Genomic DNA, 25,252 nt, shown 5'->3' on the forward strand with positions numbered 1-25,252 from the left:
ATGAGATAAAAAGTTAATATAATCTATTTAAATATCCAAACAAATTAATAGGGATTAAAAGTTATAAGATAATAATTATCTCTTGTTAAATGCCCTAAGAGTTGCTAAAAGAGAAGGCAACAAAGTATAACACAAACAAACACTAAATAAGGATAGCAAACCAAACAATATAATAATTCCTAGGGACGGAAACCAGATAAATGAAAACTAAAACCAAATCACTGATTTTTAAGCCTGGTGAAGGCAATCACATTATAGAATCTTTTCAAACATTTTAGGAAACAAAATCCATAAATAGCTACTGTAGTAGTCTGTAGCATCTTTTAAAAACAGGCCAGAGGCCAATTGCAGCAATCTCTTTACATAGAAATAAATTTATCAATTCTTACTAGAAACAAACAAGGAAGAAGTCCTCCTCTTATTCAGGGCAGGGAGCCAGGGAGGCATCGAGCTTAAAGCTGGAGATCCAAATCAGGCTGCTTCTTGTTATCCATTAAGGAAGACTGTATAGCCTTCCAAAAGCCTTGAGAACTGGACTCTGCCTGATGACCTTGGGGCTTAGCTCCTCCAACAAAGTTCATTGCATTGAACATTGGTTTTTCTTGAGTTGGTAGAACTTGTGCTTGTTGCTGCAAGAGCACATTCTGGGTTGCTGCAGATTGTTTCCATTCCATTGGCATGTTCTGGTTAAATGCAGTAGCAGCTGGAGCAGCATTGCTTGACCCCTCTCCATTTGGAAACCCACTCAAGGAGGAGGTGGAGCTGGTGGCTTTACTAGTACTTGAAAGTTGACTAGTTTGATAGGGCAAGCTTGTAGGCTGGGAACGGTTGTTTAGCAGCCATGACTGGGATTCCTTGTTGATCTGAGATAACGGAGCAGAAGGAAAATCCTCATATCCTGTAAGAGGAAAATAAGTACCTGATGGAGTATGGTTAGTTCGATTTTGAATAGCACTAATTTGCATGAGAGTTGCAATAAAAAGGTCCATATTGTCACTGGATTTGGAAGAACCAGAAGCATCTCTGTTTGTGCTTTTGTTAGGACCTTGCTTTCCAAGCAAATTGTAATCAATGAGTCCACCATCAGTGGTCTGAGGCTTTGCTCCTGCTAAACTGTTGTAAGGAGGGATCAATCCTCTTCCAAAACTATTCATTCCTCGATCAGTGGTCTGAGGCCTTGCTCCTGCTAGACTGTTGTGAAAAGGGATCAATCCTCTTCCAAAACTATTCAGTCCTCCATCAGTGGTCTGAGGCCTTGCTCCTGTTAAACTGTTGTGAGGAGGGATCAATCCTATACCAAAACTATTCATTCCTCCACCAGTGGTCTGAGGCCTTGCTCCTGCTAAACTGTTGTGAGGAGGGATCAATCCTCTTCCAAAACTATTCATTCCTCCATCAGCAGTCTGAGGCCTTGCCCCTGCTAAACTGTTGTGAGGAGGGATCAATTCTCTTCCAAAATTATTCATTCCTCCGTCAGTACAGACCATCTTTCCTTTGTAAGAACCAGGAGGGTTAGAAATGATATTGCAAGGCATTTGACCACCATTACCACCATTCAGATAAGCAGGATTCTGGAGGGCCGATGGTGCAGGAAGTAGACTATCAGCAGTCTTACCAAAACCTGGTGGTGGTGTTGGAGTCCAAGAAAGAATATTTGGAGCTTCAATTGGACATTTTCCTAGTTTCTTGTTGGCAACACTTTGAGCTGTTGGTCCTAGATCTTTAACAAATTTCATTAGACTTTCTGCATATTGGGGACCTGCATTTGAAACCTAGGCATCCATCCACTCAAATAAATCAGCATACACCTAAGGATAAAAATAAATAATAAATCGCATGCTTGTCTCTTCATGAAAAACTTACTTGGGCCAGTGGTTTTGGGGCATTATAAACTGTTGAAACAAGCTTCTCATTCTCACTGAGCGAGGAATTCTGAGACAAATATGTCATACGCCTCTCAGTTGCAGAGGAATTTGATTCCCTAACATCTCTTGTCACTGTTGAAATCAAGCAAGAATAAAATGTGTTGAGTTTACTTCTTTATAAGGATAAATAAATGCTTATATATCTAGCTTGTATTTCTACAAAATTAATAACATCCTCTTAAAGTCATTGGACTAGCAGCTCAGAAGGGAGTTAGGACTTCAAACCTTAGTACTAGAAATTACTTTATCACATACCAGGAACAATTCCGTAACTCGTTTGGCCAATGTAAGGCTTGTATTGGGGTAAAGGATTGGCAGTTCTCTTGAGAGATGGTTCATTAAGGGAAATACCATCTTTGTAAGTCGCAGTTTTAGCGGTCCTAGAGCGCAAACCTCCAGCTTCACTTTGTGGCTTTCTACCAGGGCGTCTTCTTGTCCGCGAGTACTCCAATTGAAAGTTTTCAGGTTCAGTTCTCAAAGCATGGAAAAGCCTTTGAGCCAATTCACTTATAGCTCTAGCCTGGAAGCAATAACGTTTGCATTAATGGACATTCCTAAAAAACTTATTGGTATGATCATCAAGCTGCAGGTTTGAAAAACAAATAATAAGCCTACCTCTGTATAATACACTGTTGTTGAAGAATTGAACTTCATTGCATTGCTGGATATCAGAAATACATCACGCTGCAGGATGATTCAGAGAATTTAAAAATCATTTTTAGTGGAGTATGTGAAGTTCTTGACACAGCATTCAAGCTGATAGATAATTCTCAATTAATGACTAGCAGGGCAAGCATGGTACTTGTACTAATATACTGAAGGAAATAAAGCACCAGAAAAGAAAATAAGGTATTATTTATAAGAATTTATATAAATTCTTCTGATTTTGAAGCAAACCTCAAACTGTTGTAAGCTTGTATACATTCCTTCTTGAAGTTTAGCCCTCATTGTGCCAAAATCCATTGGCTCTTTAATAATACTGTAATAGCCAACCACCTTCCATAGTAAAAGAAATAATGGGTTCACTATGAATTAAAATTTTTTCAGGGTAACAGCAGTTGCATACACAACAATAGAAATGAACTGCCAACCTCTTGAGGATCAACTGGCTGTGCAAAAATTTCTTGTGTGTCTCTCCTGTGACAGAAAAAATGACTTGAGATTATATATAAATTTAAAAAAAAAAAAAAAAGGATTCTTATGCTATTCATATATTACTCAAGAAGATCAGAATAAGAATATGAAGTAATTTACCTCTGCAGTATGTCAAGGACAAACTCCAGTGTCTGTTTCTTCGGTATCCGTTGCAGAGATGGCGAATTTTCCGTTTGTTCTTCGAAAATAAAGTGGATTAATTAGAACTAAAAACTCAGAAAACAGGATTATATTATGCATATGTTTTCAACTGAGCTTTAAAGGGCTCACCAGCTTTTGTTGCATAATCTTCAGGTTTTGGTTCTTCTCCTTCCTGTTTTACAGCTAAATGTAAGAGTATGCTAGAATATAACCTTACACAAATGGTTGAGAAAATGAAGAACTCTTATCAAGGAATCTTGGTAGTTGATTAAAGTTTAATATTGTAATGGAAGCACTTATATAGGAACTTCTATTTCAGGAAAAATAAATCATCAATTACCAATGGATATTAGATCTCTAGGACAAGAGGGCTGACACAATCTGATTTCCTTCTGATAGTCAATGCTAATAATATATGTTGGGGTATATATTCTCAAATTAATTTGACTTTTTTTTTTCACTCCAAACATGGTTGAGAATGAGGTATAAGAATGAAGATTCTCCATTTGCAGCCTATAAATTGAATGAGATTAATAATTCTCCACTAAAGTTTAACTTATATGTGGAAAATATTTAGTCAAAAAATATTTTTGATTATTTAATTACAATATTAAATTAATGATATATATATTTATATAACTTATATATAAGTGTTTTCATATTTCAATAAAATTATCAAAATTTAGAAAATGGAAAATATAGAAAATAAAAAAGGAAGTCATTTTCCTTAAAAATAACTTAATTTTTCATATGTTCATTAATCTTTCTGAGTGCTTCAAATGGTAGAAAAATGTGCCTCGAAACAAATGCAGCCTAAGAGTTTTAATTTAGTAATATTAAAGTTATCACCAAAGCTAATGAGGTCTCGAATTCGAATCTAATCAGGAATAATAATAATATTAATAATAATAATAATCTGGACAGGTTTGATGAGTTATTAATATGACAAATGAAAGAACATGTTTGGCCAAACATATGATGATGAACACATAGTTTACTTGCATGTCAAAGACCACAAGCTAATGATAATTAGTAATGAAAAATTATAGAATTATCTTTATTAACTGTAAGTTGAAACAGCTTTGCATTTCAGAAAGACTTTCATAGAAACAGCTTAAACAATTGTCTTTATTTATTGTAAACACTGAACAGCATCAAATGAGTAATTAAGAGAAGAACTCTCATAGATAATTAGTTATAGAAGTGATAATAAAAGGCCGTTATTGAACTTAATTATACACATTAGTGACCAAGAAGATCAGCAATGACTACAAAGATAAATTTATTTATTGAAGTCAGCAGGAGAAAAACTACTGTAGAAAGCAACTGTAGAGCCAAAAAGTGCAACGAATAAATGCAAAATAAATAAACAAATCAAAAAATATATATAAAATAAAGCTAGTCTTAAAAATTTCACCAAGAATAACAAGTTGCATTTTATTCATCTGTCACCTTATCATTTATAATGATTTTTGGAGTTACTTAATCATTATAACTGTCAGTGTTTTTGCATGTGGATTTATTAATTTTTAGTTTTTAATATTTAAATTATTAATATATTTATAAGTAATATTAATAATTATAATATAATAAATATAAATTTAATATTATATAAATTATCAAAAGGTATATTTCTAAAATGCATTAGAAATATATAAAATGTTAAAAGAAATAATTATTAGATAAACGTATATTAATATCCCAAATAATTAAAAAAATTATTAAAAAAAATTAAAACATAAAAAATATACTTCCATTTAAAAAATTACAATTAATTTATTTTAAATATAATATTATCAATCAATACATTTTGTTAATAAACTCATTCTTTATGGATGGTAATATATGGTGAATAATATTTTTGCATAAATGATTTTATAAAAAAAAAACAATGTAAAAAGTTTTTAAATAATGCATTTAATCACAAAGGCATTAATTTTTAAAAATCAAACTTTAAAGAAAATAATAATTTAAATCATAAAAATTAAGATAATAATGTCAATAATAATACTAATTAAAAAAAATTTAAAAAAATAATTAACATAAAGAGAATTATGGTAATATGTGATAAATAATATTTTTGTATAAATAAATTTATAAAAAAAGTAATATAAAAATTTTTAAATAATGCATTAATCATAAAGATCTTAATTTTTAAAAATAAAAATTTAAAGAAAATAATAATTTAAATCATAAAAATCAAAATAATAATATTAATACTAATAATAATTAAAAGAAAAAAATTAAATAATTAGCATAAAAAAATAATTATATACTTATTTATGGAGAGTGACATGTAGCAAATACTTTAATAATTAAAAGAAAAAGTAAAATAAAAAATTAAATAATTAGATTAAAAGAAAGTTATATATTCATTTATGAAATGTGCCATGTATGCCATGTAGTAAATTTTTTAAGGAATGTCTCACATGCTAACACAATAAAATTATCTGCTTACTTTATATATATATATATTAAAATGAAATAATATATTATAGTAAATTAATTACTTTCAAAACATAAATCAATAGGCAACCTTCTCATTTTCTACTACGTACTTAAACTTTCATATTAAAAAAAATTATGACAATTTTTACAACTTAATTAATACTTGGAAAAACTAAAACTTATAGTTAAAAATTATATAAACCAATATTATACATTAAAAATTAAAACTAGCCACTTCCTATTGTACATATAAAATACAATATCTAACTAAGGTATTAAATGAAGATAAAAACAATTTGTTCAAATATCACTAGGGTAATGTTTATATTACTAAAATTTTTATTTATATAAATTTTGCTAATATCTTATTCTTTATATGCATTTTCATTTTATATTTATTCTTTATATTTATTTTCTTTATATTTTCATGATTTCTTTTATAAACATTTCTTAAAACGTCTCAAATAAATTAAATATAAATACAACAAATGTTATATAAGCATTTTTCTTCATTCAATTAAATAATATATTGATAATGATTATAAGCGCAATACATGAGAGGAAGGTGATAAATAAATAATACAAGCAATGTTTGGAAAAAAAAAAAAGGAAAGGAAGGAGAGAGAGAGAGAGACCTGTTGAGGAGAGGCAGAAACAGAGTTAGTAACGACTGCTTGGAGACTTTTTCGCTTGCGGCCTCTCTTTTTAGCAGCTGGAGGTGATGATGAACTAGCTTTCGTCTGTTTTTGGATAGCTCGCAGGCGAGCTTTCTCCTCCATTGCTAATATTCTAGCACTCTTTCTACTTCCTTCTGTTGTATCCTTCTTTACCATTTTTTACTTTGCTATTGCATATACACCCACTCGTATGTATCTTAATTGGTTTTGTTTCTGGTTACTGCTGATGTTGGCTGATAATACCTCAATGAATGTAGCATCAAGACAATAAAATAGTTTATATTATTTTTAATTAATCAGTAGATAAACATAGAGAAAATAAAGCAATAAATTATTGAAATTCAACAATTTAGTTGCTTACTGCTAAACAGAGAAGAAATCTACCATATTTTGTTGCTTACAGTTTTATTACTTCATTTCAGCTGATATCTACTATAGATACACCATACACAATGGTTAAAGGAGCAATGTAATGTGAAATAAAGACCAAGAAGATGACATAATATTCTTTGCAATACAAAACCACAACAACAATTAAGCATTAATCTCTCAAATTAAAAGATGATAATTATTTTCAAATCTCCCTTTGACTCGCCTCACACTTAATCAATTTTTCTGACCTTGTTATTATGTTGGACGGAGATGAAAAAACCTTCTTTCAGTGCCTAATTCCCGTAATTCATCCGATAATAATATATTATTATTTATTAAAATTAATTTACTTTTACATATTTAAGTATTTAAATATAATAACTTTTAATATATATATATATATATATATAAAAGATTATATTTAAAACTTATAATCCTAACTTATAACTTATTTTTTAATAAATAAATTTATATTTAAATACATATTGAAATGATAATAATAAAAAAAAAAATCTCACGGAAAACCTGCCCTGCCCTTCGGTGGGACAATTTCCGCTTGACCCTGACCTTCTGTGGAGTAGGGGCGAGGGAGGATCTCTATCTCAAACCTATCCTATTGTCATTATTAATTGGGATAGACTATATGACTCCTTTTAACCATTCAATTATGCTAACTTTGTTGCAATAAAAAAAAATTACAGAAATAGTGAGCTACACAATGGGGTCCACTTTTATAATGCTCCTAGTAATATAAGACAACAATAACTTCGCCTTAATTTCAAATTAAGGGATTGGCTATTATTTTCATACCCGTCTCAATTCACCTCGCACTGATTGATTTTTTGACCCAGTTACTATGCAGACGAATATGAATAGGCCTTCTCTCCACCTCTAATTCTTGTAACCCACCTCAATAATAATATATTATTTTTTTTATTAAAATTAATTTATTCTTACATATTTCAGTGTGTATATATATATATATATTTAAAATTTTTATTTTTAGCTTATAAATTTTTTTAATAAATAAAATTATATTTTATAATGATATATTAAAATAAAAAAAAATCCCACAGGAAAACTCGGAGGAGAAGCTTCTACTTCGACCTCAATCTTCTATGAGGCGATGGGAAGAGCAGTTTCCGCCGACCATAATTGATATATATTCCCATCCAACAACAAAGAAAAACAAAAATAGCTACACCATGGGGCCACTTTTTTACCAGGTACTGCTGGAGAGAGAGAGTGGCCCCACTCCAAAAGGGGCCTATGTGAAACTTCAACCCCATATGAAATGTTAAAAATCAATGATTTTCTTATAAAATGATGAATCCCAGGTCCACATGAATTAGCATTAAAATCCAAGTTTAATAATCAGATCTGTGTAATACGTTATGACAAGAAAATCTATTTGTTCTACAAGATCTTTAGAAGCCATTACTCAAAATCCAAATCTCTCTCATTTCAAATTGATTTTTTTATTTTTTTCCCCTTCTGAATTCAAGGGTAGAGAGACTTATGTTTTACCTTACAGAGATATTCTTTGCCATCTTTTACCCATTTTTAACATGCCATTATGATAGTTTAGTCCAACCAAAATCAAGTACAAAAAGAGATGTCAATAATTTCCATACTCAATATAAGCATGATAATTACAGGAGCAATAAATTTATAATAAACAATCAAATCAAATCTTGATCTTTTGAAAAAATGTGTTAAAAAATATTTAAAAAAAAAAAAAAAAAAGAGCATATAGTACTGGACAAAGATATATGGTCATGCAGACAAACGACAAATATTTAACATGAAAATCACCTGAGAAAGATAGCCCAAGCAATGCTCATAATAGAGATATAACACTAGAAAGTCTGCAGTAAACAAACAAAGCAAAAATTTTGTTCGAAGAAATCAAATCGACTCTCTTACCAACAACAATATTAAGAAGGTGAAAGCAACTAACACTTTTATGAGAGTAGGATAGGATTATCTTCCAAAACCGGCAAAATCTCCATTCCTTCTCCCTATCATGCAGCCTACAATGATATACTGGAAAGATATCTACAATACATCAGCATATTCAACACTACTGCTCTGCATTTAAATTGAGATTCTGCACGCCCTTGTCGGTGATATGGTAAGTGTTACGTGGAACGATCAATTTGACAAATGTACGGTGATTCAAGTGCCAGTAACTTCCTATTTGGTCCGACATCAAATTGTTTACACATTTGGCACAATGCCAACGCATAAGGTAGTGTCTTTATCGACACGACAAAATTACCATGTAAAGCACTGAACATTTTCCAAAACGGCTACGTTGAATCACTAATCTAAGACAATTTGGTAAAGATGTGCAAAAATGTGTGCATACTTATCAATATTGAAGAGCAAATATCAAACACAGAAAATAACATCGATGCACATCGCATTATATGCAGACTGCAAAGGCTAGTGCGCATTCCAAATGAGTAAATATCACTCCCTATGGCAGCTGATTCTTCTAATTTGATGCATGAAAGAATAATATGGAATGTGCAACCAAGCATAATGAAGTGATAGAATGTCAAAGCAGCTTGCTCTTATTAAGCTATCAATATATGGAACCACACGCAAAGGCTAACGTCAGCATTTCTGGAATTACACGAACTTTAAAACATCTAAATGTCATTTGATGATACAAAATTTATAGATTATTTGATATACAGTTACTCTATAACAATGATGGGAAACAAGTTCATCTCAACTATATTCAATCTCATCCAATCTAAGGACCAGAAAATAGATATGTGAGAAAAATTAGATCTGAAGTCTTTGTTGATCTATGCTATTGAGTGAGTTGTGAAGGCTTATGTACATCTCACCATAATTTCAGTTCCAAATAGCTTCTTATGTAGCATATTGTTGCTTCTTTTCTTCCAAGATATGGCAAATGTTACCCCTTTGCACACTCATTCTGAGGATGCAACCCCGCAAGAGTCACCCATCAAGTGCCCTAGTGCCCAAGTCCCATTACATGGGCTTACTCACAAAAATAAAAAGCTGAGTAAACATTCTATTTGTATGGTACCAGGACGAAGGGTTAAATAGAGAGGAAGATAACAGTTATGCCTCCAATTTAATAGCTGCATCAAGGGAATCCACCGAATTATTTTGCTGTGCCCATAACTGTGCATATCTCCCTGCCTTGGTTAATAGAACTTCATGGGGTCCCTGCTCAACCACCTTCCCATTCTCCAGAACTATTATCTGAAACCATATTCGGAGGGAAGGAAGAATGTCAAATGTAGAATTGCAGGTACAAGAACAAACAAAAGACAGATAGATGCTACAGTGCAAAGATGGCAATAAAATACATTGTTCAATTGAATGGACTGTTTTAGGTTGGAGCATCGAACAAAAAACTTAAAAACTAGTTGGTGAACAGTCCTACACTATGCAGCAAAAATATCTAACTTTATACAGACATTTTCTTATTATTTCAAATATATGGTTGCAAAACTCAATTTTGCCCTAAGGTGTGACTGCTGGCTGGCCTATTTTGCTATACCCACAATCAAATGGTATGAGCAGAAGGCAAATCTCATAATCTTGCCAATAACAATATATGCAACATTATTCCGACAGAAAAAACTAGGAGCAGAGAGATATGCCAACTGAAAAGTGATGTAGTTTGGAAGCATTGCGTCTGAAAGTGGGTGAAGATATTCATATTGACATACATAAATATGGAGTAAGAGATAATTGATGTAGGACATCAAGGGGATCAGATAGACTGATTTAAAGTCAGGGTTAGGGTTTCTTAGGATAACAAAATTAGAACGCAATTGTACTAAATCAACTAGCATACCATGATTCTTTTTTTAAAAAGAAAAAAAAAACTCAAATTTATTTTCTTTTTGGTACAGAAAATACTCCAATCAAAAGTTTAATTTATGTTTTAAATATAACCAAGTCAATGTCATTTAACGAAATTTGTAGTTAACAAAAATACAATCTCAGCATCTAAAACAAATTATGACTTTCCAATCATAATTGATTATATATATAGCAATATTTTTAGTGGAAATAATTTTTTTTTTTTTAAGATTGACAAACTTATTGACAATAAAAATAGAAAAATGAAATCAGTATATATATATATATATATATATATATATATATATATATATATATATATATATATATATATTAAGAAGCAAAAATTATGTTTCTATAGGGCCAATAGCTCTCTCTTTCTGTTTAAAAATATTAAAGGTAAAACCTTGCCTAAATATGAATTAAAAATAAGACCGATTGGAATGGCTATACAAAGAAGCCAAAGTAATACTTATGGTTTTTAAAAGGAGGGAAAAAAATTAAAAATAAAAAAGACCAAAGGTTGCATAACACAGGTATGCCACCACCCCTCTCCTCCTCATCTTCTTGGTTCATAGGGAAAAAAAAGGTGGAAAGTATCAGGCGTTGTCCTTATCATTCAATTATGAACAAAATAATTGTAAATATGAAATTCATGGAAAAGTATTGGGAAATCCTGTATCAGCAAGCCAAAATTCTGTTGTGAACTTGTGATCCCAATAAAGGACATGTTGTCCATTTTTTGAAACACAATGTAGGACTCATTAATATCAAGAAATTTTCCATTTTATAGGATTATAATTGCACCACACAACTGAATATAAGGATGACCTTTTCAATCAACACGCATTACATCGATATAGTGATGCAATCAACAAGATTCAATTTAGGAATTATGTTGATTTAATTTTTCATTGCAAAATTAAGAAGTTTAGATTTCTAATATTTAGGAATTCTATTATTATTTAGGAATATTTAAAGAGTTCTATTAGACTTAATATTTTCCTAATTACTATTGGTTTTATATTTCTCGCTAGTGGATCCTAATCCTAATAGTAGTATGATCAATATTATACTATAAACATGTGTCACCTATGTCATCTAAGCATTTTATTAGACACTTCTATTATTCAAAACTTGAAAATTGTTTTTGAGAATTAATATAAATTTTGAGAATTGTTTCTCATTGTCTTTTGAGTGTTCTATTGTGTTCTACATCAAATTGATATCAGATCCACTTTGATCTGTTGACCATGAACAATTATCACCCAATTTGAGTTTTAGCTTCCTTCGAAAAATTTTGTTCCCTTAAGTTTTAAATTTTTTCCTTTGTGTAAAAAAAAAAAAAAAAAAAAAAAAAGAAAAAAACAGTTTGCCACTGCGATTATCACGTTTTTCCTCTTCTTCCCAAAGCCCTAGCTACTAACATACACAACCGATCACTCTGCCTTTATTAAGTAGCCATGCCACCACCATCAAGCCCTTTTCTCCAGCCATGAGACTCTTCTGGTGCAAATTAGGCCACAAGACTTTGCCCAAAAACTAAGATCAAATTGGGTCAGATTTCAACCAATAAAAAAAAAGGACCAAAACTCAATATATTTCATTGCCTGTACCTCTCCCGCATCTTGCCATCCACTGGCAACTTCATTCCCACTATCGGAACTCACGTCCGACGTCATTACCACAAGATCTATACGAGTCAAGTTTCAAACCATACAACTATTTGACCCAACCCTAGTGTTACAGACCTTGCCAAAGACTCGTCGCACACTGATTAATGAGTCACCATTGTCGGGTTGCTCTTCAAACCTCTCAAATGCCTTCCCATATTGGGTCGGGTCCGACCCACTCAGAAACACACTCGAGCTCATGCTGACTGCTGTGCACCTGCCCCACACCATCTGCCTCACCACATCAGCACCCTACCACCTGCTATGATAGTGCCACACTGCCTAGCATGCCAACGCCACTCCATCTGACACTTGCCACATCACCAAATTTTAGCAAACCTTATCCGCTAATTTCAACATCCTGGTTTCAATTTTGAAATTTGTTTGAGCAGAAACGGGTATTTAAAAGCTTGTAAAAGCTTTAATTTTGTTTTTAGTGAGACTATGAATTGGAATTAAGACACTACGAGCTGAAATCAATGACTATTGGCGATGCAGTATATTGTCCTCGTAACTTATTTTACGAATATCGAATCATCAAACAACTTCCATGAGTCAAGGAGAGAGAACTTGAAGGAAGAAGGAATATAAAGCATATTGGAGAACTTTATTTCAACCAAAAATAAGTTGATCATGGATAAGGTAGGGTACCAACAAAAATCACCCTGCCAAACCAAACTAGCTTAGTATTTTCAATACCTGAACTCATTTCAAACCCAATTATTATTGCCCAAATAATACCTAAATCCATTTAACTTTATATATTTTAATTAATAATCTACATAAAATATTTTTTATTAGTAATTATATTTAAAATTCTAATAATTCTAAAAAATATTCAAATTTCTAAATTTAAAATATATCAAAAAATTTACTAATATTATAATAAAAATGTATATTTTATATTTAATTAATTATTTATATAAATTGGTTCGAGTAACAGGTACCAAAAAATACCCAACTTGTTACAATCCCCTCTTATGACGCTTGCTCAAATGTTCAAGAAGAAAAATCTCAAGGAAAAGATGAGAAGCACTTTGAAGTAACTTTGAATAAGCTGAAAGCAAAGCAGGAAGCAATATCAAGAGTTCTTGAAGAAGCATTTAAAAATTAAAAGGATGCAAGACAAGAAATTCATAATGAAGAATAAGGAGCAACTTGAAGAATCCAAAACTTTAATTGTTGAGCCTTCACATGTTGAAATCTAAGATGGTAAGACAGAGTTTGAAAATTTCGAGAAACACATTCTAGAAAAAAGAAGCTGATGAGAATGAGCAAGAAAAGCCTAAGGAATATATCCTACAAAAAGAAGAAAAGAAGAAAAACAAACCATAGACACGACAACAGAAATTGAACATTTATCTAAATCTCTTATTCCTATTGAAGTATCAAACTTAAGTGCCTTTCAACTATAACCGAGACTGATTTTATAAATTCATATATTTCTAGGGATGTGAAGAAAAGCATGAAGTTTTTTCAATTTCAACCTTATGGCTACCATCAGGAAGATAAGGTTGTGTTCTCCAATTTTAATTTTTAATTCGTTATCACTACAAAACTCAAGGTCAAGTTTTCTTCAACCAGAGGAGAATGATGCAGTCAAGTCTGATTCAATTTAGAAATTATGTTGATTTGATTTTTCATTGTATAATCAAGAAGTTTAGATTTTCATTATTTAGGAATTCTAGTTTTATTTAGGAGTATCTAAAGAGTTCTATTAGATTTAATATTTTCCTAGTTAGTGTTTGTTTTACATTCTTAGTTAGTATTGGTTTAATATTTTTCTTATTTTGGGATTCATAATCCTAATAGCATTAGGATTAATCTTATACTATAAATACCCAAGTTATCTAGGTATTTTATTATGAACAACATAAGAATTGGTTTTAAGAATTAACACAAATTTTGAGAATTATTTCTCATCCCCTTTTGAGTGCTTTATTGTGTTCTACATCATATAGACTACTAGTGCTCCTAATCCTATAGAAATATGACATAATTTAAGACCCTAAAAAAATTATAGCTTGGCCTATCCTAGGAGAATTAGAAACTACAGAAATACACGTGCTTACAAATGTATTCATGCTACTGTATTGTGAACAGTAATCTGAACTAATGGTTAATCTAATTGCCATATGACATCCACCACAAGATCATCCCACCAAATCAAAGTTCATGATTAATAAATTGCTCTTTCTTGTTTCCTTTACAGACTTTGAAATAATTCTTCTCAATAACACCCTAAAAATTTCAGCATCTTAACAAAAGTACATGATATAAAAAATGCTCACCTCATCACACTGCATTGCAGTTGTAAGCCTGTGAGCAATGAAAATTGAAGTTCGATTATTGGCTAATGACTTCAATGCACTTAATATCTCTGCTTCTGTTGTGCTGTCAAGTGCACTTGTAGCTTCATCACACAGCCTGAGGATATCAAAATCAACCAACATATATGAATAAACAGAAAGAGAACTGTTATTCATTTATTTTGACTATAAATTGTTGTTTACAATTTATATGGATTTAAGACATCATTCATCATTTAGTTCAAGCAGAAAGATTACAAGGGCACAATACACATTGGATGCAGAAAATGTATAATTGGTATAAGTTACATGAACGTTGGAAAAAACACAACATTGTTATTATTTTGGACGATAATATTGAGAGTGAGATTCATATTTATTTTTCTACATAAAATTATAAACACTTTTTACAAAATTTTATTTTTCTAAGAAAAAATTTTAATAAGAGGATTGATGGAGAACTTTGGTTTCATGTTAAGAAGATCAACTATGAAAGCAATGGAGAAATTTAGAAAGATGATCTCCATATGGTTTTATCAATTTAAACAAAAGCTTGCAACTCCTAAAAAGTGTTCTATCAAGGGTTTTGAAACAGAAAGGATTATCTTTTTGATGCAAAATTGTTGAAGGAGAAGCATGAAGAGGCAGGATTATCTTTTTGATACAAAATTGTTGAAGGACAAGCATGAAGAGGTAGCCAGTGATACAAAATATTTCCCTATCATAGTTGAACTCCATTAAGGATCAACCTAGAGCCTTTTTCATTTTGTTTTGGTCATGGATGAGCTGACAAACCATAACCATAAAGGGTATCCCTTGGTATACATGGTATTTGCAGATAAGATAATTTTAATGGATGAAACCTAAGCTGGAGTTAACAGAAAGTAAAAGTTATGGAGGAGCATTCTAAAGTCCAAAAAGCTTCAAATTAAGTAGAACTACAACACAGTATATACATTGCTTTTTTGTGATAGAAAGAGATTTTTTTTGTGATAGAAATAGATGCAAATGCAATTTGAGTGGGGCAAGCTTAAATTTGTGTTTTATGTCACATAAAGAACAAATTTAATATAACTAGACTATAGCATACAAAAAGATGAAAGCAGCGGCAAGATTTCAACTATAGGATTATGACGGGATGGATGAAACAGCAAAGTGTAGAATGAGTTCCACGTGACGTGATTGTAAAGTATCAGCTAAGTTGAAAGGGAAATTTTATAGAATCTTGATTTGACCCATTAAGATATATGTTGGTGAATGTTGGGTTGGGAAGAAATAACAGATGCATAAGCTCAAAGTTGAAGAAATGAGGATGCCAAAATAAATGTAGAACTACAAAGTTGGATCAGATAAGGATTAAAAACATTCATAGTATGGTGGAAATAGCACCGATTGAGGCTAAGTTTAGATAATGAGGAGTAATATGGTTTGACATGTACAATGTATGTTAAGATATGTACCATAAATACCTAGGATATGTGTATCTATAGTGATTGTGTGAATATATTTAGGTGCTAGAATCGTGGCTATAATTACGTATTTAATTAGGATTGTATTTCATATTTAGTTATAAATTGACACCATTTGCTTGAGGGAATAATCAAGCTCTTCAATCATTCTCAATATTCTTCTTCTGTTCTATTTTCTCACATGGCATCAAAGCCCTCGATGGGTCTGATTTGAAATCTGAAACAAAGTCCTCATAGGGAGGAACTTTCCCTCTTTTTCCGGTCACTTTCTGGGAGTCTGTGGCTGTCACAGCCTAGCGTAGTGGATTACCTAGCCCAGGATCAGCCTCAACCACGCTGGTCCCGTCACCTGTTTCTCACTTTTTTGTCACTACCTTTTCATACAGTAGGCTTTTCTGACGTATTTCTGAGCAAAATTTCAGTGTGCTTCTGTTGCCAACATGTCTGAGATTGAGGAGTCCTTCAATACAGCCTGTTAGTAGTATGCCCTAGAGCATATCATTTAGTATGTATCTTGTACATATTTTATTAGTAAAAGGCAATTTCACTTTTCCGTTTATATAATGTATTTATGTGTAATAAAAAAGGTCTATTGATATTTTGTTAGAAATTCTATTCTTAAGTTGTTAAGAATATAAGTGACAGTATTTCTAGCACAAAGTATCATAAATTGATTCATAATCGAGGATACTTCACACAGGACATGATTTATCCAGAAAGATTGTATTCATGTTTGTTCCCAAGGTATTTATATGAGATATAAATAAGATGGAATGGTGAGTCTCATGCCATATAACAAACATGATAGGCACTTATACATTATAAATAGGCCGAACCAGTGACGCATATGACAAGCACATGGAGTTTACTCTTGTCAATGCATTGTCATATATCATATCAGTGCATAAAATCTTTAGACCAGAGATAACACAGTTATCTTGTATATAGGTGGTTTGAGTTTGATACTGCTTTCATACTTGTACTGTGTATGGGTATATGGGCATGTGTTGGCGCCTACTAGTTATATATGGAGATAGGTGTTGATCAAGATGGAATATGTTGCCCTAAGTAAATAGAGATAAAATCCTATGTTCATTTAATAGTTCTTGATGTTTCAAGTTCCTGGCCAGGACAAATAGATTTAGTCAGAAAAGAGTTTCTAACAAGAAAATCTAATTAATCAAAAACTGGAATTAAAGGAGAACATAATATTCATAGCAAATGGGGTTTAACATAAACCATGACTCCAGCTCAAATTGGGATTTTGTAATAGAGAGATTCTAGTGCATGGTAACATATGATTAAAGGTTCATTTAAGGTATTCCTTGTTACTGATTGGGTGGCCATGGCACGCTATGCTAGGTGTCAACCATGGTCTATGAGATGCCTAAAATTACTTAGAGAAATCATTTATTGTAAGAAAGAGTTCTGATGATATTAATAGTTAATATCATATCTCATTGTCGGTTAGTGATGAGCCTAGTGAGTCACACACATACACAAGATAATCACCAAATAAAATATGATTTAATTGATTAATTAAATAGGTTTGATTTGCAATAAAATTGCAAAATCCCTAGCATGACTTGAAACCAAATTTGGGTTATTTGATGTATAGCATAAGTTAAATTTATATTTAAAGTGTTTAAATATGAATTTAATTGTGAGAAATTAATTAATAGAGATTAATTAATTAATTTATATTTGATATAAATTCAAATATAAATTAATTTGAAGAGGAGAAATAATGATTTTGGGTTGAGAACTCAAAATTACAACATAAGGGTAATTTGGTCATTTCACATGGTGACATGTGGCACCATGAGATGGTGACATGTGGCACCATGAGATGGTAGCACATGGCATCATATAAGCTTGCCATTTATCTTCCTATCATGTAAGATGATCAAAGTCAAGATTAAGTCTAGCTTTGACACTTGGCTTAATATGATTGAGTCAATTAAAAATAAGATGCAATGAGGTGGTGTTATGTGGCATAGGGTTTAAGTGACTTAAGGACCTAATTATATAAAAGGAAAAAGAAAAAAGAAACATAACAATTTTATTCTCTTCCTCAAGGTGGCGGCACACCTCTCTTCCTCTCCTCTTCATCTTGTCTCATCAATTCAAAGAGAATTGCCCAAAATCCTTTGAATTAAAATTGCTAGAAATTGTTTCTAGTATCCTATACATACATACTACTTCTCTAAAGGTAAAAACTCAATTTATAATTAGTTGGCAAACACTTGAGAAGCAAATTGAGGGCTGCCCATTGGTGATCTTGGTGTGGACAAGCTAGAGGGACAACACTTGGGGTCCTAAGTGCTTCCTAAAGGTGCCAATTACATCCATAGTGCATCAAAGAGGTTAGTGCTCTAACTTCTCTTTTAAACTAGGGTTTAAATGAATTAATTTGTTAATTCACAATCTTGAATGGCAAATATATATCCTAATACATATTAAAAGTGTTTTAATATGTAATTGAGCATTGAAATTAATTAGGCACATAAGAGATGTAATATGATGCATATAACCCTAGAAGAAAATTTTAAAATTCAATGCTCTAATGAAATAATCAACATGGTCCCGCTCCTTCAATTGGTATCAGAGCCACTATATTTGCCATTAGGATTAAATATGAGATTTAATTGTGTGATTGGATCAAATGTTGATTGATTCAAAGCTGGTTGGTTATTCCAAAGGTGGCGGCATCAAGATGATGCTCCTCATGTGTGGCGGCTTGGTTGTGAATCACACCCTAAGGGTGTGTTTTGGTTTTGAGCTTCTTTATGCAATTGTTGTATATCTTAAGGCCCATAATTAGGCCCACACCTAATTAAGTTGTTTAATTAGGAATTTTAATCACAATTAATTTATTGAAAATTGTTTTCAAGGTATTAAATTTGAAAAGAGTTTCTAAATTTAATTTGTTTGAATGAGATTCAAATCTGAATTTTTAAATTTATTTAAATGAGATTCAAATCTGAATTTATAAATTTGTTTGAATGTTATTCAAATCTAAATTTTTTGATTTGCTTGAATGAGATTCAAATCTGAATTTTTAAATTTGATTGAATGAGATTCAAATCTGAATTTTTTAGTTGAATATGAGATATTCAATTTAATTTTAGTATGTAGGTTTTATTTAATTGTTAAATGGTAATATGCATGATGAATGATCATGGACAATAAAAGACCAATGTGATTGGATTTATTTCTTTTATTTTCTTTGGGTTGTAAAATAATTAATTTATTTTAGTAGCATGTATTATAAGTGTTGTAATAATCTGGTTTGTAATTTCATTTATTTGAGGATATTAAAGTCCATGATCTTGTAAATTCGCCTTGGTATGCCAAGGATTCCAATGTAATTGAATTGCAAGAAGATCAAGAGTATTGGTGGGACCAATGGGAGGAAATCAAGATCAAGTGTTGATTATGTACTCCTTCAGCAACTCTTGTAAAATTAATGAATGAAATGCACCTAGGAATACCCTGATTCAATTCTTGATGACTCAGAATTGAATCCTTTAGAATGTCCATGATTATACCATATTTATTGTTTATCCATGTATGCATGAGATGCATGGGAATGTATGCAAGTATATGATATATGCATGCTAATTGGATAATATGCAAAGTGAGACCATAATAGTAATTAAGCCGACCACTAAATTTTCCAAACAAATGATTAAGTTTAAAATGGTATAATTAAAGTAATTATATCATAGACCCTCCATTGAGGCAATTATTTTAAGAAATTTTAAATACTTGCATGTGATGCATTTAATTTAAGAGATTTTCTTAAGAATAATTTTTAAGCATGAGATGTTGTAAATATGTAAATAAGTTGATGGCCAATAATGGATGTGCCTGAGGACATTAAATTTATTTGCATGTTTACTGGCTCAATGGGATCAACTTAACTAATGTAAGATAAATCAATAATGGATGTGCCTGAGATTTTAAGCATTAGAAGTTAGATGAATGATTGAACCTCACATGAGATGTGATGGGCAAAGAGTTGCTCACTTATAGTTTATTGTAATTCCAATAATAGATGTGCCTAAGGATGATCAATAAGACTATAAGAATTCAATCACCCACTAGAAATCCATCCAACTAGGATTTCCGTTTCCTACTTTGGAAGTGTAGGATTCGCCAAGTTAGTAGGAGTACCAATTTGATTAAAAGACCATAATCATTTTGGTTAATTACTTGATATATTTACTAATTAATCTAGTTATTTTCTGCAGTTAATTTTCTGATAATAATGAGCACACATCAACCACCACCATCCAATATCCATGCGAGCATACTTGATCACAATAAATTGACGGAACCTAATCTTTCTGATTGGCTAAGAAATTTAAAACTTGTCCTGAACTTAGAACGTATTGGATATGTTCTAGACTCAAAGGTTCATGGTCCCTTACCTCCAGAGGCCACTCAAGAGGAACATGATACTTTGGACAAGTGGAAGAAGCATAATATGAGAGCCAAGTGTTACATGCTTGCTTCTATGAGTAATGAATTACAGAAGCAGCATGAAAATATGCAAAGTGCAAGTGAGATCTTTCTTCACCTGCAAGAGTTGTATGGTGAGCACAGCAGGAATGCGATATCTAGACAGCTATTCCGCATGAAAATGTCTGAGGGACAGAATGTTAGAGATCATGTCCACAAGATGATTCGGCTTATGGAGTAGCTAGAACATCTTGACTTTAATATGAATTTCCAACTGCAGACGGATTTGATCCTTCAGTTCCTACCTGAATCATTTGAGAATTTTGTGACAAATTTTCATATGACTAAGCAGGAATACACCTTGGCCGGTTTACTAAACATGCTTGTTATTGCCCAAAAGAATATGTTGGGCAATAAAGGAAAAGAAGTAGCTTTGATTGTATCTTCTTCTTATGTTAGAAAGTCCAAAAAGAAGAAGGGCAATAAGAATAAGAAACCTCAAGTTCCAGGACCTTCCAAGAAGATAGCCAAACAGAAAAGGAAGACCAAAGCTGATGGAGGCAAAGGAAAGTGTTTCCACTGCCAGAAGGATGGACACTGGAATAGGAACTGCCTAGAGTATAGCAAGTAGTAGCAGCTTGTAGTAACGAGATATTAGAATCCGGATTGGCAATGGCTCAACTGTTGAAGCTTTAGCCATAGAATATAAATCTTTATACATGTGAGGATACGTTTTGTATTTACATAAGGTTTTGCATGTACCTGATGCTTTTAAGAACATCATTTCTATATCTAGTTTGACTAGAGATGGTTATGAATTTCAGTTCATAAATGATATTTGCAATATTTATTTTGAAAATAAATATATTGGTTCGGATTATATGCATGATGAACTTTATTATTTAGATAATAATGTTAAATACAAATCTAATGCAAGCAATTTAAATGAATGTCATGCCATGATGAAAATCAACTCAAGTTCAAAATATATTTAGCACTTAAGATTAGGTCATGTTGCAGTAGATAGGATTACAAAGCTGGAGAAAATGGAGATTTTATTTTCATTGGATTCTAGACCTACTCTAACTTGTGAATCCTGCCTTCAAGGCAAAATGACTAGATCACCTTTTGTTGGACAAAGGTTAAGAGCTGAAAATATTTTGGAGTTGATACGTAGTGATGTATGCGGTCCATTTAAGGAAATGGCTAGAGGAGGTTTTCATTACTTTATTACCTTTACTGATGATAAATCAAAGTTTGGGTATTTGTATTTGATGAAATACAAACATGAATCCTTTGAAAGATTCAAAGAATTTAAATCTGAAGTAGAAAATTAAACAGGAAAAAGTATTAAAACTCTTCGATCAGATCGTGGAGGTGAATACTTAAGTACTGAATTTGATGAATACTTGAAAAAGCATGGCATTGTTTCCCAGGTGACTCCTCCAGGAATGCCACAGCTGAATGGTGTATCTGAAAGGAGAAATCATACCCTATTAGATATGGTACGCAGTATGATGAGCTACACTGATATGGCAATCTCTTTTTAGGGATTTGCATTAGAATCAGCTTTGCATATTTTGAATAGGATTCAATCAAAATCAGTTTCTTCCACACCTTATGAGATATGGCATGGAAGAAAACCGAGTCTTACGCATGTTAAGATTTGAGGTTGTCCAGCTTATATCAAAAAGCTGAACACTGATAAATTGAAAACCAGATTAGAAAAAATGTCGATTTGTTGGATATCCAAAAGAAAGTTCTGAATATTATTTTTATTTTGCCTACATCACAAAAGGTTGTGGTAAGCAGAGATGCCATATTTCTTGAAAAACAGTTCATTGAAGAAGGTGGCAAAGGAAGGCAAATAGAGTTAGAATTGGAGAATTCTGACCAACCAACAGATTAAATGGATATAGATCCATCTAGCCAACCTACACCTATTGATGAAACATCTACGGTAATTCCTCGCAGATCAACCAGGATATCTCACCCACCAGTGAGATATGATTTTCTTCATAAAGATGAACAAGAGTTTTTTACTCATGAAGAAGTAAATCATGGGGATAATCCACTTACCTATGAAGAAGCTATATCAGATACAGACTCTTCAAAATGAATTGAAGCTATGAAATTCGAAATTGATTCCATGTATAAGAACCAAATTTGAGACCTTGCTGATCCACCTGAAGGTATTGTACCTATAGGAAATAAATGGGTTTTCAAGAAAAAATTTGTTCTGATGGAAAGGTAGAGACCTATAAAGCAAGGCTAGTAGCGAGAAGGTTTCGCCAAAAGCAAGGAATCGACTATGATGAGACTTTCTCGCCTGTTGCCATGCTTAAAACAATCAGGATTCTATTAGCAATAGCTGCATACTATGATTATGAGATTTGGCAGATAGATGTCAAAACAGCTTTTCTCAATGGATACATTGAAGAAAATATTTTCATGGAACAACCTAGGGTTTTTGAATCCCAAGATGGTTCCAAAATATGCAAGCTAAAGTGATCTATTTATGGGTTAAAACAAGCTTCGAGGAGTTGGAACATCCGTTTTAATGAAGCCATTAAGTCATTTGGTTTTATAAAAAATGTGGATGAACCATGTGTATATAAGAAGGTTAGTGCTAGTGCTATCACTTTCCTTGTCTTATATGTGGATGACATTCTGTTAATAGGTAATGACATAGGTATGTTGACAACTGTCAAGATATGGTTATCAAATACATTCTCCATGAAAGACTTAGGAGAGGCAACCTATATTCTTGGAATTCGCATTTATAGAGATTGAGTGAAAAGAATAATTGGTTTATCCCAAAATCTATACTTTGAAAAGGTGTTAAAGAGGTTTAACATGCTTGATTCAAAGAGAGGATTATTACCAGTGAGACATGGTATCCACCTTTTTAAAGAGATGTCTCCAAAGACACCTGAAGAAAGAGATAAAATGGCCAGGATTCCATATGCTTCGGCAATTAGAAGTTTGATGTATGCAATGATGTGTACTAGGCCGGATATCACATATGCTGTTAGTTTGACTAGCAGGCTTCAATCCAATCCAAGTTTGGAACACTTGATGGCTGCCAAGAATATCCTTAAGTACTTGAGAAGAACTAAAGATTTATTCTTGATTTATGAGGTGGTGACTTACAATTGGATGGTCATACTGATTCTGATTTCTAATCAGATATTGATGATAGAAAGTCTACCTCAGAGTTTGTGTTCATTTGTAATGGAGGTGCAGTCAGTTGAAAGAGTTCCAAAAAGAGTACGACTGCTGATTCCACTACAGAGGCCGAATACATTACTGCATCAGATGCTGCAAAAGAGGCAGTTTGGATAAGGAACCCCAGTCTCACCAGAAATCCAAACACATAGAAAGGCGCTACCACATTATCAGAGAGATAGTTAGGCAAGGCGATGTAACAATGCAGAAAATAGCATTAGCTGAAAATCCAGTTGATCCATTCACAAAGCCTTTGTCACAAGCTTAGTTAGATCGACATCTTCAGAAGATGGATCTAAGATATTGTAATTAATGGCTCTAGAGCTAGTGGGAGATTGTTAGTAGTATGCCCTAGAGCATATTTATGTAGCATGTATCTTGTACATATTTTATTAATTAAAGGCAATTTCACTTTCCCGTTTAAATAATGTATTTATGTGTAATAGAAAAGGTCCATTGATATTTTGTTAGAAATTCTATTCTTAAGTTGTTAAGAATATGAATGACAGTATTTCTAGCACAAAATATCATAAATTGATTTATAATCGAGGATACTTCACACAGAACATGACTTATCCAAAAAGATTGTATTCATGTTTGTTCCCAAGGTATTTATATAAGATATAAATAAGATGGAATGATGAGTCTCATGTCATATAACAAACATTATAGGCACTTATACATGATAAGTAGGCCGAACAAGTGACGCATATGACAAGCACATGGAGTTTACTCTTGTCAATGCATTGTCATATATCATATCAGTGTATATAATATTTAGACCTGAGATAACACAGTTATCTTGTATATAGGTAGTTTGAGTTTGATACTGCTTTCATACTTGTACTGTGTATGGGTATATGAGCATGTGTTGGCTCCTACTAGTTATATATGGAGATAGGTGTTGATCAAGATAGAATCTGTTGCCCTAAGTAAATAGGGATAAAAATCCTATGTTCATTTAATAGTTCTTGATGTTTCAAGTTCCTGGCCAGGACAGACAGATTTAATCAGAAAAAAGTTTCTGACAAGAAAATCTAATTAATCAAGAACTGGAATTAAAGGAAAATATAATATTCATAGCAAATGGAGTTTGACATACACTATGACTCCAGCTCGAATTGGAATTTTGTAGCAGAGAGATTCTAGTGCATGGTAACATATGATTAAAGGTTCATTTAAGGTATTCCTTGTTACTGATTGAGTGGCCATGGCACGCTATGCTAGGTAACAACTATGGACTATGAGATGCCTAAAATGATTTAGAGAAATTATTTATTGTAAGAAAGAGTTCTGATGACATTAAGAGTTTATATTATATCTTATTGCCAATTAGTGATGAGCCTAGTGAGTCACACACATACACAAGATAATCAACAAGTAAAATGTGATTTAATTGATTAATTAAAGAGTTTAATTGATTAATTAAATAGGTTTGGTTTGCAATAAGATTGCAAAGTCCCCAGCATGACTTGGAACCAAATTTGGGTTATTGAATGTATAGCATAAGTTAAATTTATATTTAAAGTGTTT

At 32.0% G+C, this 25,252-nt stretch overlaps 3 protein-coding genes across 5 annotated transcripts in view; all 3 read right to left on the reverse strand.

Annotated features, from left to right (window-relative positions):
• Positions 1–272: 272 nt before the first annotated feature.
• LOC110654170 (uncharacterized) lies at positions 273–2,071 on the reverse strand. Its single transcript, XM_021810071.2, has 2 exons — positions 1,864–2,071; positions 273–1,772 (listed from the first exon to the last, which is right to left on the reverse strand). Exons 1-2 carry the CDS (start codon positions 1,948–1,950, stop codon positions 453–455), a joined length of 1,407 nt encoding a protein of 468 aa, XP_021665763.2. The 5' UTR covers positions 1,951–2,071; the 3' UTR covers positions 273–452.
• A 96-nt stretch (positions 2,072–2,167) lies between these two features.
• LOC110654161 (uncharacterized) lies at positions 2,168–6,607 on the reverse strand. Its single transcript, XM_058138056.1, has 7 exons — positions 6,305–6,607; positions 3,351–3,393; positions 3,180–3,258; positions 3,017–3,062; positions 2,823–2,921; positions 2,541–2,609; positions 2,168–2,445 (listed from the first exon to the last, which is right to left on the reverse strand). The coding sequence occupies exons 1-7, from the start codon at positions 6,500–6,502 to the stop codon at positions 2,173–2,175; spliced, it is 807 nt and encodes a 268-aa protein (XP_057994039.1). The 5' UTR covers positions 6,503–6,607; the 3' UTR covers positions 2,168–2,172.
• Positions 6,608–9,279: 2,672 nt separating this feature from the next.
• LOC110654176 (ABC transporter B family member 25, mitochondrial) overlaps positions 9,280–25,252 on the reverse strand; it is a 38,176-nt gene continuing 22,203 nt past the window's right edge. The window contains exons 18-19 of one of the 3 annotated variants that reach the window (XM_021810077.2): positions 14,538–14,673; positions 9,280–9,964 (exon numbers count right to left, since the gene is read on the reverse strand). In XM_021810077.2, coding sequence (XP_021665769.2) covers positions 9,821–9,964; positions 14,538–14,673 — 280 coding nt within the window. In that variant the 3' untranslated portion in view covers positions 9,280–9,820. Of the gene's footprint in view, positions 9,965–14,537; positions 14,674–25,252 lie in introns of those variants that run through there. The other 2 variants (XR_002494687.2, XR_009144703.1) reach the window with 2 other exon arrangements.

The sequence above is a fragment of the Hevea brasiliensis genome, chromosome 16 (genome assembly GCF_030052815.1).
Source record: "Hevea brasiliensis isolate MT/VB/25A 57/8 chromosome 16, ASM3005281v1, whole genome shotgun sequence".
Taxonomy (NCBI): Eukaryota; Viridiplantae; Streptophyta; class Magnoliopsida; order Malpighiales; family Euphorbiaceae; genus Hevea; species Hevea brasiliensis.